The sequence below is a fragment of the Culex quinquefasciatus genome, chromosome 1 (assembly GCF_015732765.1).
Source record: "Culex quinquefasciatus strain JHB chromosome 1, VPISU_Cqui_1.0_pri_paternal, whole genome shotgun sequence".
Taxonomy (NCBI): Eukaryota; Metazoa; Arthropoda; class Insecta; order Diptera; family Culicidae; genus Culex; species Culex quinquefasciatus.
This window is the reverse complement of record NC_051861.1, coordinates 87,778,473-87,792,738: the sequence shown is the minus strand read 5'-3', so window position 1 is coordinate 87,792,738 and position 14,266 is coordinate 87,778,473. Positions and strand designations below refer to the sequence as shown.

At 39.8% G+C, this 14,266-nt stretch overlaps 1 protein-coding gene across 3 annotated transcripts in view; it reads left to right on the top strand.

Moving 5' to 3' along the window:
* The first annotated feature begins 652 nt into the window (after positions 1-652).
* LOC6050264 (RYamide receptor) overlaps positions 653-14,266 on the top strand; it is a 20,113-nt gene continuing 6,499 nt past the window's right edge. The window contains exons 1-3 of one of the 3 annotated variants that reach the window (XM_038248149.1): positions 653-717; positions 975-1,212; positions 8,507-8,595. In XM_038248149.1, coding sequence (XP_038104077.1) covers positions 658-717; positions 975-1,212; positions 8,507-8,595 — 387 coding nt within the window. In that variant the 5' untranslated portion in view covers positions 653-657. Of the gene's footprint in view, positions 718-974; positions 1,293-8,506; positions 8,596-14,266 lie in introns of all 3 variants that reach the window. The other 2 variants (XM_038248148.1, XM_038248146.1) reach the window with 2 other exon arrangements.

The following is a 14,266-nucleotide window of genomic DNA, read 5'->3' as shown; positions in this document are numbered from 1 at the left end:
ACTTCTCGCGAACGGGCAATTCTGGCTCGCGAGAAAGCCCGTTCGCGAGCGGAGGAGAGCACGAGCAATCGGTGAGTTTCTCTCGGCAGCTCGAGACTCGCGGCGAGAACTCGAGAGAGAGAAAATTTTCTCGCGAGAGCGCGATAATACCAACACTGCCAAGTTTTGCAGCTTGAATTTTAATAATAGCACTGAAAATTTCCAAGGAAAAAATGAGGATTGAAAAAGATTTCAGAGCGGAAAGAAAAAAGCTGCCAAAGTTGCGTCCACTGACGGCACAGTCTATGGAAGCTGCATCTGCACCATTGAAAAGTTGGTCAAAGATGCCCTAGGGCAGGGAGTCTTAGCTAGAAGTCAACTTGGTTGTTTTGAAAAGCTGCAAAGGTGAAAAGGAGTGTTTAAAAAGTTGCCGACTACTTGGGAGGAAGTCAAAGTTCAAAACTTAATTAAATATATCGGTCAAAGGAGAGAAAGAGGTGTGACTTGGTTGGGTGTCACGCCCCTCGGGCAGAGTTGCAGAGTTTATGTATTTTTACCTCAAATAAGCTGGCATAGTGAAGTGGTCTTTTAATTGAAGCATTCAATGATGAACCTGAATAAACTCGTTCTTTTGTCTAAACAAGATTTTTTTCTCTTTTTCTTTTGCAGATGATTAAAATGATGGTGACTGTCGTGATAGTGTTTACGATATGTTGGTTTCCGTTCAATTTTCTTATGGTAAGTTTTATAACTCAATTTTGAACTTTTGAATTTATCAAATATCTACACAAAGGCAAAACAAATCATGCACAATTTCAATTGTACACTGAAAAATAATCCATGCTTGATCAGTAAACTTAAATAAAGCTGTTGGAATTTTTTTATGTTTTTTTTTCATAATTTTTATAAGGGGGCTGCGATACTAATCCATCAAAATATTTTTTTTTTATTATTCAAAACGTGGATTCAAAAAAAAAAAACGTACTCTCTTCCAGGTCGTCGACGTCGATCCCGGCTGGTACCTGCTGCCGTACATCTGGTTCGCCTTCCACTGGCTGGCGATGTCCCACAGCTGCTACAACCCGATCATCTACTGCTACATGAACGCCCGCTTCCGGTCCGGCTTCATCCTGGTGCTGCACGGCGTGCCCGGGCTGCAGCAACTGTGCTGCTGCATCCGGCACACCCCGGCCACCCTGGCCCGGAACGTCGGCTCCAGTGTGGCCCTCGCCGGTGAGATGCACAACGGGATTCACGGGGGCCGCCAGCACGGGGGCGGGGCACTGCTGTCCCGAAAGAAGGCTAGAGTGCGGGTTAGAGAGCTAACCTACAACATTGTTTTGAACCGTTTTTGTTTTTATTTCAACCTTATCTTTTAAACTTTTTGTTTCCGATTGCAACTTTCCGTTTTATCGACTTCATCTTTTCTCTTCTGTGTTCGTAATTCTGTCGTTAACAGTTTATGGTTGTTAAATTTTGAGGTTTTGAAGCAATAGAATAGTCTGAAGCTTTCCTTATCGAAATATACCTACCAGGGTGACCCGAAAATTCATAGGAAACTGTGATATTGCTCGTCGTGAACTTCTATTGAATAAAACCGTCCCATTTTAACATTCATTTATTCTGCAAGTAAAATTTCTAAACATGTTTCAAACAGTTTGATGGAAATATTTGTAGCACCATAAGGACAAACCACGACAAACTCTCGATCCAGCGAGACAATGCCCTTTCACACATGGGGAAAACTTTCTCACTCACCCCTCCATCCAACATTTTGGTAACCAGGTCCAGCTTTTCGTATGATTGCATTTTGGATAATTAGGGGAAATATGCCCATTTTAAGCCTAATAAGCGGTCGTGTTTAAATGATGCTGGATAATCTGGATTGTTCCTTGAAATTCACTAAAACCAAGTACACCAATGAGTAGAGCAACTTTTTGTGAACATTTCTGTTTATTTTCACTTTTATAAAAAGTTATGCTATTCCTTTTACAAGCATTTAAAAAAATATTTCAAAAATGCATTCTAATCAGTCGAGTAAATTGGGCCACGCCCATTTTCCTATTTTCAGGTTAGTTCTTTTTTTCTTCCAGCGCTCTTTTGGGTCTGCTAAGTGCTGCCAAAATTGATGAAATTTTAAGCGAACACTCACGAAAAGTAGCATTCATAGCGAAAGTTTCCTGGCAGCACTTGCTCACTCCAACAGGCGCTGCACCAGCATGTTGGTGGTGTTGGTGGCCACCCTTTGTTCTTTATTTGCCTTCGCTCCTCGCTCGGTTTTCTTCAGCCTTTGATTAGAATCGGTATTCAAAATTGAAACGTCAAAAGACTTTGCGCTTTTGTTTTTTTGTTGGTGCTTGTCAATTATTTACATTTTTCGGGATTAATTTTAAAAGGAATGACTAAGTAATGGTCAAAAGAACATGTTGCCGGTAGTTGGAAGCAATGTTATATCATAAGCGCTTTAAAATCGTTAGTGCATTAAATTTGATCTTTTTGGCCAGTAAATGGCATAAATTTGCGTGCTTACTCGAGGCGATGCCGTTGCTGGTAAGTTTATAGCCTAAATAGTATTTTTGGAGCTTAAATCGAGCATCAAACTCTTCATACGACGAAGATAGGTGTTTGATTAGAAAGGGTATGTTTCCCCTACATTCAAAACGGAGCGGGAAGTGTCTGCACCAGATGGATTGATTGTGGCTCGGCTCGTTGAGGTTTGCCTCAATTTGGTGGTGTGCGAAAGTTTAATTAAATTTCGATCCAGTCTACCGAAAAAAATTGTTGCGTTGGTGACAAATTTAGCAAAGGTAAACCATTTTATAAGCATCACGGAATGATTTAAAAAATAGAAATGAATAATTCAACCGCATAATACAAATTTTCACTTCAGTTCACATAAGAAATTGAACCATAATTAAATTATTAGATCTTCTTGAATAACTATCCCTTGTTATTTTCCCGCCCGTGTGGATTAATCGGACCGCGCACTGGACTCGCAATCCATAGGTTGCTGGTTCGAAACCCGCGGCGGGCGCTCTTAAAATTCTAAGTGTAAACATGGGTATCCGGCGCTGTCGCTCCGTGCCGTACTCAAACATTTAGGAGCCCAGAGCGGCGAAGTCCTTGTAGTTAAAAGGAAGACACTAGTGGTTGGTACTAGTTAGAGAGCCTGGAGCTTATTAGAGAACGGATATCTCAAACCAAAAGTATCAATCGAGATCGAGATGTCCGTTCTCTAATAAGCTCTAGGCTCTCTAGTACTATAGTCAATAGTGGCCGACAGCTATAAAGTCAAGTTCGTTTTGCCTTCCTCACCTCAATGAGGAAAGGCTATAAAATCACTCGAAAAATGAACTTCTTTATTAAACCTCGTAGACCTACCTTCACGTATACCTATCGACTCAGAATCAAATTCTGAACAAATCTCTGTGCGTGTGTCTGGATGTGAGTCCGTGCACCGAAAAATATGCACACGATTATCTCCAGACTGGCAGAACCGAGTTCGACCGTTTTGGTCTCATTCGATCCGTCCGTGAAGTTTAGTAAAGTACTTCAAAAGTTATGCTAAAAAAACTATTTCGAATAAAGTTGGGAAGATTGTAAAAAGGGTGGTTTTTCCAAGAAAACCCGTCATGCTACACCCAAAGGAAAAATATATCTCAAAATCTGCAACAGTGGATTTGCAGCAGAAAATGTCACATTTTATAACATTTTTTGCGGCAAGCCCGTAGATCATTTTTGCCCGCGTGTAAACATTTCAGCGATCTGCAGTTCTCACCAACACATATAATGCTGTCCCGTTCCCAAGCAACAATCCAAAGACAAGAATATGTTGGTGCTCTTTCACTCACATTTTATCAAGCGTCCATGGCGCGGTGGTAGCGTGTCAGATCAGTAACCAAAAAATTGGTGGTTCAATCCTTGTTCTGTAAAAGGTTTTTTTTTTGTAAAATACAACCTAGAAGCCATTGGTAATGTAGATAATTGTCGGTAATAGGCAAAAATGTCATACCCCTATATCGCAAAAATGCATGAGGACAGTTTTCATGCAGATTCTGATATACTTTCATGCCGCCATGCATCAAAATCATGCGACCACCGTTTGGGTGTATACATTTTTAAAAAGGTTTTTAAAAGAACTTTCCAACGAGCCCAAAACGTTGAAGATCTGACAATCCTATCAAAAGTTATAAGCACTTAAGTGTTATTTATGCACTTTTTTGAGGCCGGATCTCAAATATATTGATGAAAACGTTGTCCGGACCCACCATGCGACCTGTTTTTGTATAGGTAATCAAAAGACCTTTCCAATGAGCCTAAAACGTTGAAGATCTGACAACCCTATCAAAAGTTATAACCACTTAAGTGTTATTTATACACTTTTTTAGGCCGGATCACAGATATTTTGATAAAAATAAGTCTTATTCATACTCTTTTTTGAGGCTCTGTAGTGTAACTTTATGAATGTAAGGAAGGCACCACCCACCTAAAGGTGGATTAAGCAACGTTTTTTTTAATGAAAATTGAATTTATTGTGGCACAATTTACTAGTTAGTGACGAAAGATAGGACAGACCACTAATTATAGAATGCATAAATTAACCACGTCATCTCAATCACCACATTGGAGCAATTCTCTACCAAAACCAGAAATGGATTTTATTTGGATTTTTTGATTTGGCTCAAACTTTGTGGGGGCCTTCCCTATGACCAAATATGCTATTTTGTGTCATTGGTTCACCCATACAAGTCTCCATACAATTTTGGCTGCTGTCCATACAAAAATGGTATGTAAATATTCAAACAGCTGTAACTTTTGAGTGAATTTTCTGATCAATTTGGTGTCTTCGGCAAAGTTGTAGGTATTGTTGAGGACTTTTGAGAAGAAAAAAATAGGTACACGGAAAAAAAATTGCAGATTTTTTTATCAACTTTTTTTTTACTAAAACTCAATTTCCCAAAATACATATTTTTTGATTTTCGAGATTTTTTGATATGTTTTAGGGAACAAAAATCCACAACTTTTGAGCCATAGAGAAACATGGTCAAAAAATCTGCCGCCGAGTTATGATTTTTTGAAAAAATAGTGATTTTTGGAGAAAATCGAAGTTTTATGCATAAACAAGTTTGACATTACTTTTTAATGCAAAATTGAATTTGCAATCGAAAAGTATGTACTTTACAGATTTTTTGGTAAAGAGCTCCGTTTTCAAGATATAGCCACCGAAAGTTTGTTTTTAGCGAAATATTTGCAGTTTTTCAATTTTTAAAAATAGTGACCATGAGTGACCATTTCTAAAAATATTTTTTTGAAAAGTTCAGAAAATTTGCTATAAAATTGTCTAAGAGACATTGAAGATTGGACCTCTGGTTGCTAAAATACAGCGGCTTAAAGAAAAAGAAACACGAAAATTGAAATTTTCTAAGTCTCACCCAATCAGCCCACCATTTTCTAATGACGATATCTCAGCAATTAATGGTCGGATTTTCAATGTTAGTACATGAAACATTCGTGAAATTTTCCGATCTTTTCGAAAAAAATACTTTTAATTTTTAAATCAAGACTAGCATTTTAAATGGGCGTAAAATTCAATATTTGGCCCTTTTAAAATGTTAGTTAGAGTCAAATAAAAAAATATAAAAAATAAAAATGGTCGAAATCGGCCGATTTCGTAGAGAGTTGCCCATTGCGGTTTGCTATAACAGCTCCATTCTCCACCCAAATTAGTAAATATTTCTAACACGATAAATTTAAAACCCAAGAAATTTTCAGAAAACCACCTGCCCACACACACACAAAAACGCATCCGAGCGCTTCTCGTTGTTAATTAAAAATACATTTTTAATATGCTCAAATTTATGCTTCCGCAGCTGTTCGCCCAAAAACGGGTAACGCCAACGCTTTTCTGGAGCTTTCACTGTTCTGAATTCTGAGTAATTCCCGCATCGCCTGTTGCTTTATTTTTGGCCAAAATTCAAGTTCTTCGTACTGATAGAGTTATTTATGGGGAGGTAGGAATAAAATTCAAAACAACTGCTGTAGTCGATTTCAAGGGACAGCGTGCTACCGAATATTTCAAAATTAAATATTCCTCAATTGGTCAATCTAATTGGATCGAAACGATAGTAAACACTTCCGTTTTAAAATTGTTTTATTTGTTGTTTATTTGAATGAAAGTGCTCAAATCATCTGATAAGCAGGGACAAATATTTACATTCTTCACTATCAATTCAGGCAAAACAATTCTTCGTGTCAGTGGATGTTCAAGTAAGTACAGTGAAACTACGTTGGACTGACAGGATTCGGTTTGAACCCCGCTGGTTTGACAAATAAAATGTGAAGAAATGTAACTTTGACACTGAACGAAACACAACAAAGGATTGTTTTGTCTGGTTTGTTTTTGATATTGCTTTCTAGAAGTAGACTAAACTCACTGTTCACACTGTAATGCGCTCACCTTAACCGTACCAGCTTCGTTACAAACCGTTTCCGGTAGATAGCTTAACGTTTCAGCACTATTCACCCTCAGAAGTTCCTCTGCCCTCCTCAACCAGTCACAGCGCCACCTATTGAAGTGCAGATCCACCCTGGCCAGCTGTGAAAACCCTGCCGGAAATCCGTCAATCCGCTCCAACTGGTTCGAGGACACGTACAACCGTTGCAGGTTTGGAGCGTTCAGATGAGTCAAATCCAGACTGGTCAGTTGATTCCCATGCAGGAACAGTTCGGCCAGCGCTGGAAGGTTCACATTCGTGGCCGTCACCGTCCGAATCCGGTTCCAGCCAAGGTTGATCTTCCTGAGGTGACTCATGCCGTTGAACTGGTCCAAATCGACGCTTCCGATGTGGTTCTGACACAAATCTAGCACCGCAAGCCGCCTCAAAAACTGAACGTTTCTCGGAACATCCCGAAGGGTTCCTTCCAGGTCGAACAGCTCCAGCAGGAAGTTGTCCGCCGGATCGATGACCACCTCGCGCGTTCCAGCCCGGAGGCTGGTGAAGGACTTTAGCGAGGGTTTTAGGTGCACCTTTGGAGCGGATCCGTCCAAGATCCATAGTTCGGTGGTGTTGCCCAGAAGCTCCGATGAGAGGTCGGCGTCGTCAACGACGGTGCAGTTGGTCAGGTAGAGCGCCGACTTCGGCGTAGGGTTGAACCACTCCGGGAGGTGGGAAGTGTTCAGAACGCAATTTTCAACGCAGCGTACGGTTGGGTCGGTGGGCTGAGAGCAGCTGAACTCGGAAGTGGCTGCTACCAGAGCTCCAAGACAAGTAATGATTAGAAGCGAAATCATTCTAAACTGTTCGGAGAGTCGGGCAGTACTGATGTGCTGGTTTAGCATCATGAAGAAGTTAATATACGAAATTATCAGCTGATAAGCTTTCAGTTACAATCAGTGAAGGGAAGCTCACAAAAATGTATTTTTGCAGAGAAAGAAATGTGTATTGAATCTTTTATACTTAATGATTCGGTTTATTCAATTTTTCAAGTTATGTTTGCACAAATGCTTTCCCGTTTTGAATGGTTTGTAGCACACAAACATCACAAAATTATTTTCTTTTTAAAATATTAATATATCTCGGATTAGTTTTCAAAAAGACGTAAGAGCCACTTCACAAAGCCTTTTTTGCATCGGTATTCGACCTACTTGCGAAAAACCAATTTCAAAAATGCTTAATATTGTTCATCTACACGTCTTTTAAGTGCCCAAACTAAAAATAAATGAAATTTTGTTACAATTTGGAGAAAAACTAATATTAGTGTCGGAGGTCACGGTGGCTCTTTCGGCTTTTTGAAAACTCGCCCGAGATATATTTATAATAACTTCAAAGTTGGTAGCATTTTCAACATATGCTGGCTTTTTCATCTGCTCATATATTTTTTGAAAATATAGTTGTATTGAAATTTTTTAGAGTTTTTAAGTGTACATCAAAACTTGTCAACACTGGTTCTTAAAAAGTTATGCAATGCTACGGTATACTTGTTTCAAGGAAACGAAATGTATTTGCTTAATAACGCTTGTGTTTTGCTAAGCTTTTAGTTTACTGGCATCTTAATAGCAAACAGTTAGTTGCCTTCTTATATGATAACATAGTTGAATTAGACCGAGTATTCAACAGTTGTATTTACGTAACATTTTCATTATTTTTATGAGTTGATTTAAGTCTTTCTTGGGCACTTCCAATGTAAAGCACCAAGAGATTAATCATTCACAATTTAACAAATTTCAATTCAATTATTCAGCTCCAGAATATCCAAGCATGCAAACTCAATTCCAAGCAAGACCTAAATGCTAATAAAACCATAAAACAAACATTTTCAAACCTTATTATCAGATGATTAGAGCACCATATTCCACACACCCGGAGGCCGGAAGCGAGCATACGGACCGCAAGCCGTTTAATATGGGGGTGTCGTATCCTTCGTAAGAAGCATCCGGCCTCGGGTTTCTATTACAGTTGCCATCTATACAGTGTACAGTAACCAACCCACCAGTGCTAACCACATCTTCCATCAATTTTCCAACCAGGAATCGATGAGGTATCGCATCTGCATCGAGTTAACACATGTACGACCTACATAAGCACCCGGAGAAAGACCAACCTCAACGTGCATCAGGTAAGGATAATGAATATTATATGAGTTTTGGATTGAATTCTGTACTCTGGATTTAATTTGGATTAAATTGACCGCATGGTTGCTCTTAGAACTGGTGGACTTTGGAAATCTTTGTTTATTAAATTTATTCGAACCACTCAGCAACAAGTCTTGAACTTATTGTGTATCGAAAATTTATATTATTATATTATTTATCTTATAAACTAAAAACTAAAAACTAAAAACTAAAAACTAAAAACTAAAAACTAAAAACTAAAAACTAAAAACTAAAAACTAAAAACTAAAAACTAAAAACTAAAAACTAAAAACTAAAAACTAAAAACTAAAAACTAAAAACTAAAACTAAAACTAAAACTAAAAACTAAAAACTAAAACTAAAACTAAAAACTAAAACTAAAACTAAAAACTAAAAACTAAAAACTAAAAACTAAAAACTAAAAACTAAAAACTAAAACTAAAAACTAAAAACTAAAAACTAAAAACTAAAAACTAAAAACTAAAAACTAAAAACTAAAAACTAAAAACTAAAAACTAAAAACTAAAAACTAAAAACTAAAAACTAAAAACTAAAAACTAAAAACTAAAAACTAAAAACTAAAAACTAAAACTAAAAACTAAAAACTAAAAACTAAAAACTAAAACTAAAAACTAAAAACTAAAACTAAAAACTAAAAACTAAAAACTAAAAACTAAAAACTAAAAACTAAAAACTAAAAACTAAAAACTAAAAACTAAAAACTAAAAACTAAAACTAAAAACTAAAAACTAAAACTAAAAACTAAAAACTAAAAACTAAAAACTAAAACTAAAAACTAAAAACTAAAAACTAAAAACTAAAAACTAAAAACTAAAAACTAAAAACTAAAAACTAAAAACTAAAAACTAAAAACTAAAAACTAAAAACTAAAAACTAAAAACTAAAAACTAAAACTAAAAACTAAAAACTAAAAACTAAAAACTAAAAACTAAAAACTAAAAACTAAAAACTAAAAACTAAAAACTAAAAACTAAAAACTAAAAACTAAAAACTAAAAACTAAAAACTAAAAACTAAAAACTAAAAACTAAAAACTAAAAACTAAAAACTAAAAACTAAAAACTAAAAACTAAAAACTAAAAACTAAAAACTAAAAACTAAAAAATTTACAGTGTGTGTAGAACACTTCGGCTGTGCTTCGTTCCAAGCCCAAATTAAATTTGATTATTTTACCGTGAAAAACTCACCGGCTGTGGTCAAGCCTTACACCATCCAACGACCGGGAGCGGCAGCTGGGGTCCCAACGTGTTCGTAGATGGAGGATCGCAAATTTTGAGGAGTTTTCGAGGTATTTACGTCTGTGACCAGCGATAAAATTTGGAGCTAGCAAACGCCGTCTTGAACAAAGCCTTGTTGAAACAAACAAACAGTCATTGAACGTCTCTGTAGTAGTCAAGTCGTCGTCAGTAAAATTATAGCTTGCTATAATCTTCTTGCGCATGAGGCTTCTCGCGCCGAATCTCCGGGCGTATTTACTTTTTGGATTTATCGTCGTAACACCAATTATCGCACACTTCTAGCTGTCCCAGGCCATGTCCGACGATGAAGGAGATCATCGCTACTGTTACGTTTGCGGTAACCGAGAAGTAAATGCCGAAAGGCTGATCGAGTGCGTCGTCTGCAAGCGGTTTGTACACTTCAAGTGCAAAAGAATTTTCGGCTTTTCCATCAACACTGTGAAGGCGAAGCCTTATCTGTGTTCGAGTGAGTGTAAAAACATGCAGTCAGCAGGCGGCAACGAGGAGGTCCTAAAGGAGATTAGAGCACTTACCGAATCGGTTCAAGCATCGATCAAGGAGACTGCATACGTACGGGGTGCCCTCGTCCAGATGCAGGAGCAGATGAAGGTCATTGCTGATACCAACAAGAGCATCGAGGAGTCGCAGAATTTCATATCGAAGGAATTTGAAGTTCTGAAGGCAAATCTGGAAGCCTACAAACAGGAGGTGCACGAACTCAAGCAAGGGAACTCAAAGGTTCAAGAGTGCGTCAGCGATCTGTACGCAAAGAATCATGAACTGTCTACACGAGTGGATCAACTGGAACTCGAATTGGATCGCGTAAACCGGGCACGTCTGACGAAGAATGTTGTAATTATGGGTCTCCCAACCTGCGAAAACGAGAACACGCTGGCATTGGTGCGTACTATGTGTGGCGCTTTGGGGTTCGTGTGTGGGGAGAAGGATGTCCTGCAGGCTCGGCGTCTTGTATCTAAAAAGGAAGCCAAAGGCCACCCACCAATTCTGGCCACATTCAACACGGAAAACGACAAGGAGAAGCTGTTCGAGAAAAAGCGGAACCATGGAGTACTCTTGGCGTCAGCAGTCGCGAACGTGTTTGCCGGCTCAACCTCCAGAGTAACAATCCGGGACGAGATGACAGCATTTGGTAGGCAGTTGCTGCAAGAAGTCAAGGAAATGCAGTCTTTCTGAACCTGAAATATGTTTGGCCAGGACGTGATGGGAAGGTTCTAATTCGCCGACAAGAAGGATCCAAAGTGGAGCAAGTATCCTGCAAAAGTCAACTTCAACTTCTGTCGAAGACAACCAATAAGCGCGCGGCTGACGGAAGTCCATTATCGTCGTCTTTCCAAGAACCCTCGTCGAAGAAAACGAACTGCAACTGATGGAAACTTTATTGTAAACTGATTTGTTAAGAATTTTCTTTTTTCAATGTATTTTACACACAATATATCTTATGATTCTTTAACTGATTTAAATAAAAATATTTGCAAAACTAGTAGTTCTAACTTAAAAATACTTCAACTCAACGTCAGGAGCGTACGAAATCCAGAAAAATTCGACCGAATTCGAGAGATTCTGGCTTTGTATGTGGGAAAAATCGACGTCCTGGTACTGGGGGAAACATGGCTCACCGATGGAATTACCGGATGCTGTGCTCTTGATGGATTCAAAGGTGTTTTTTCGTGCCGAAACGACTCACTAGGGGGAGGTCTTGCTGTCTACGTAAGAGATACTTTGGTCTACGAGGAGTTGCTGAACGAGAAGGACAACGGATTTCATCACCTGTACCTGCGTTTGAAGCTCAGTGGGGAGTCGTTCGATATCCATGCCGTCTATCGACCACCGTCCTATAGTACAACTGTCTTTCTTCAAAAGTTGGAGTCTTGGCTTGTCGATGGAAATGTCCAAAAGGTTTTAGTTGGTGACGTAAATATTCCTGCTAACCGGATAGAGTCAGGAGAAACCCAGACTTACGTTAACTTACTGAATTGTTATAACTTTTCAGTAACCAACACAATTCCGACAAGACCAGTCAGTGGAAACATCTTGGACCACGTTGTTTGCTCGGAGTCTCTCCAGCCCAGGGTGATTAATGAAACGATCTTCACTGACATCAGCGACCACTCTATCGTGTTATCATCGTTCAATCTCCAGTCCAAAACTCAGCACAAGATTCTTTGGAAAAAACATTGTTAACCACGCGAAGCTGAACGAGGACTTCGGGGTTGCACTGACCAACATGCAAGCAGGAACGCCAAATGAACGCCTAGAGTACACACAAACGATCTACAACAGTCTTAAAGAGCAGAACACTAGACGAGTCGAATGTCGAGCCAGAATAAAGGGGGGACTGACCATGGATGACCTTTGATCTGTGGAAGCTGCTCAAGATCAAAGAGAACGTCCTGGCTGGTAGTCGGAAACGACCACATGATTCTCACCAAAAGGAGCTGCTTGCCCATATCTCAAAAAAACTTCGAAAAGCAAAAGAAATTGCAAAGAAGCAGTATTACGAGAAGCTTTTCTCCAACGGAACGCAAAAAGAAACCTGGCGCAACATCAACCAACTCATCGGTAGGAAGCAGGAAGGTAAAGATGACATCACACTTCAGATTGACGGACAGCTGACGGCAGATGGACCATCTGTCGCAAACGCGTTCAACAAATTCTTCAGCACAATCGGACCCCAGCTTGCCTCGACTATAAGCAGCAGAAGAGAAATCAACAAGTTCGGCACTCTGAGACCAAAGCCGGACTCCATCTTCCTGAGACCTACAACTGCTGGTGAGGTCGTAATCAAAATCAACGAGCTCGACACCAACAAGAGCTGCGGACCTGACGGTTTATCAGCAATGCTGATTAAAACGCATCACCAAGCGTTTTCACAACTACTACGAGACGTGTTCAATGACTGTATCAAGACTGGCATATTTCCACCTAGCCTGAAGACAGCTCGAGTTATCCCGATTCACAAGGCCGGAAGCAAAACCGACGTCAACAACTACAGGCCGATATCGGTACTCTCGGTGCTCAGCAAGATCCTGGAACAACTCCTCGTGGGACGTATAACGGATTACCTTCTCAAAAAGAAGTTGTTATACACGCATCAGTACGGGTTCCGGACAGGATCCAGCACCTTAACAGCAGCTATCGAGCTCGTGGACGAGATCTACGAGGCCTTCGATGAACACAAAATCGTGGGTGTCTGTTTCCTGGACCTCCGTAAAGCGTTCGATACCATCGACCATGACGTGCTGCTCAAGAAGTTGGACTGCCATGGTGTTCGGGGGAAATCAAACGACCTGATCAAGGACTACCTGACTGACCGGAAACAGTACGTCGTAACGAATGGAGCATGCAGCGATGTCCGAGGATGTCAGTCGGGGTACCCCAAGGGAGTAATCTGGGGCCGCTTCTCTTTCTGGTTTACATCAACGATTTATACAAGCTGAAACTCCATGGGAAGCCTCGCTTGTTTGCCGACGACACCTCTCTATCATATGTCGGTATTGAAGCTGACTCCATCGTTGAAAAATGACGGAAGATTTGAACAAACTGCTTGGATACTTCGCTGAGAACGTGTTGTCCTTAAACTTGTCAAAACCAACTTTATGCTGTTCCATACCCCTCACCGGACGTTAGACCCCTACAGAGAGCTGATCGTGAACAGCACAAGGATCGAGGAAGCTGAAACATTCAAATATCTCGGCCTCATTTTCGATAGACATCTGAAATGGACCCCTCACATCAAATGCCTGCAGAGAAGCCTCAGCTCTACGTGTGGTCTTCTATGGAAGGTTTCAAAGTACGTCCCAACAAAGCAATTGGTTGACATGTACCACGCGTTCGTCCAGTCGAAGCTGCAATATCTGGTGTCGATTTGGGAAATGCTGCCAAGACCGCTCTAAAACCGCTGCAATCTACACAAAATCGTTGCTTGAAGGCTGTTTTCCGGAAACCCAGGCTCCATGCAACACTTGAACTCTTCAATGATGCTCCTCCATCAATTCTTCCTGTCCTGGCACTAAGTCACCTGCAGAGTCTTCTCCAAGTGCACAACATGCTGTTCAAGCCAAAAGCCCACCACAATCAATCGCTCGAGAAAGTCAACCACAAATACACATTAAGAAGCAAAGGAAATCTAGTCCTCAAACGGCCTAGAACTGAAGCTGGAAAAACAACATTTGCATACCAAGCAAAAAAGCGCATAATGCACTTCCTGCCAACCTGAAATCTGAACGAAATTTCCAGAAATTCAAAGGCGAAGTGAAAGTCCTCATTAGAATTCGTCTCTCCAGTTTCCTCATCTAATGCCAAATCCCACTCCCCGGTTACTCCTCAAATCCGATCCACCTTGCCCAGAAAGCAACCATGCAACAAAATAAATGCTT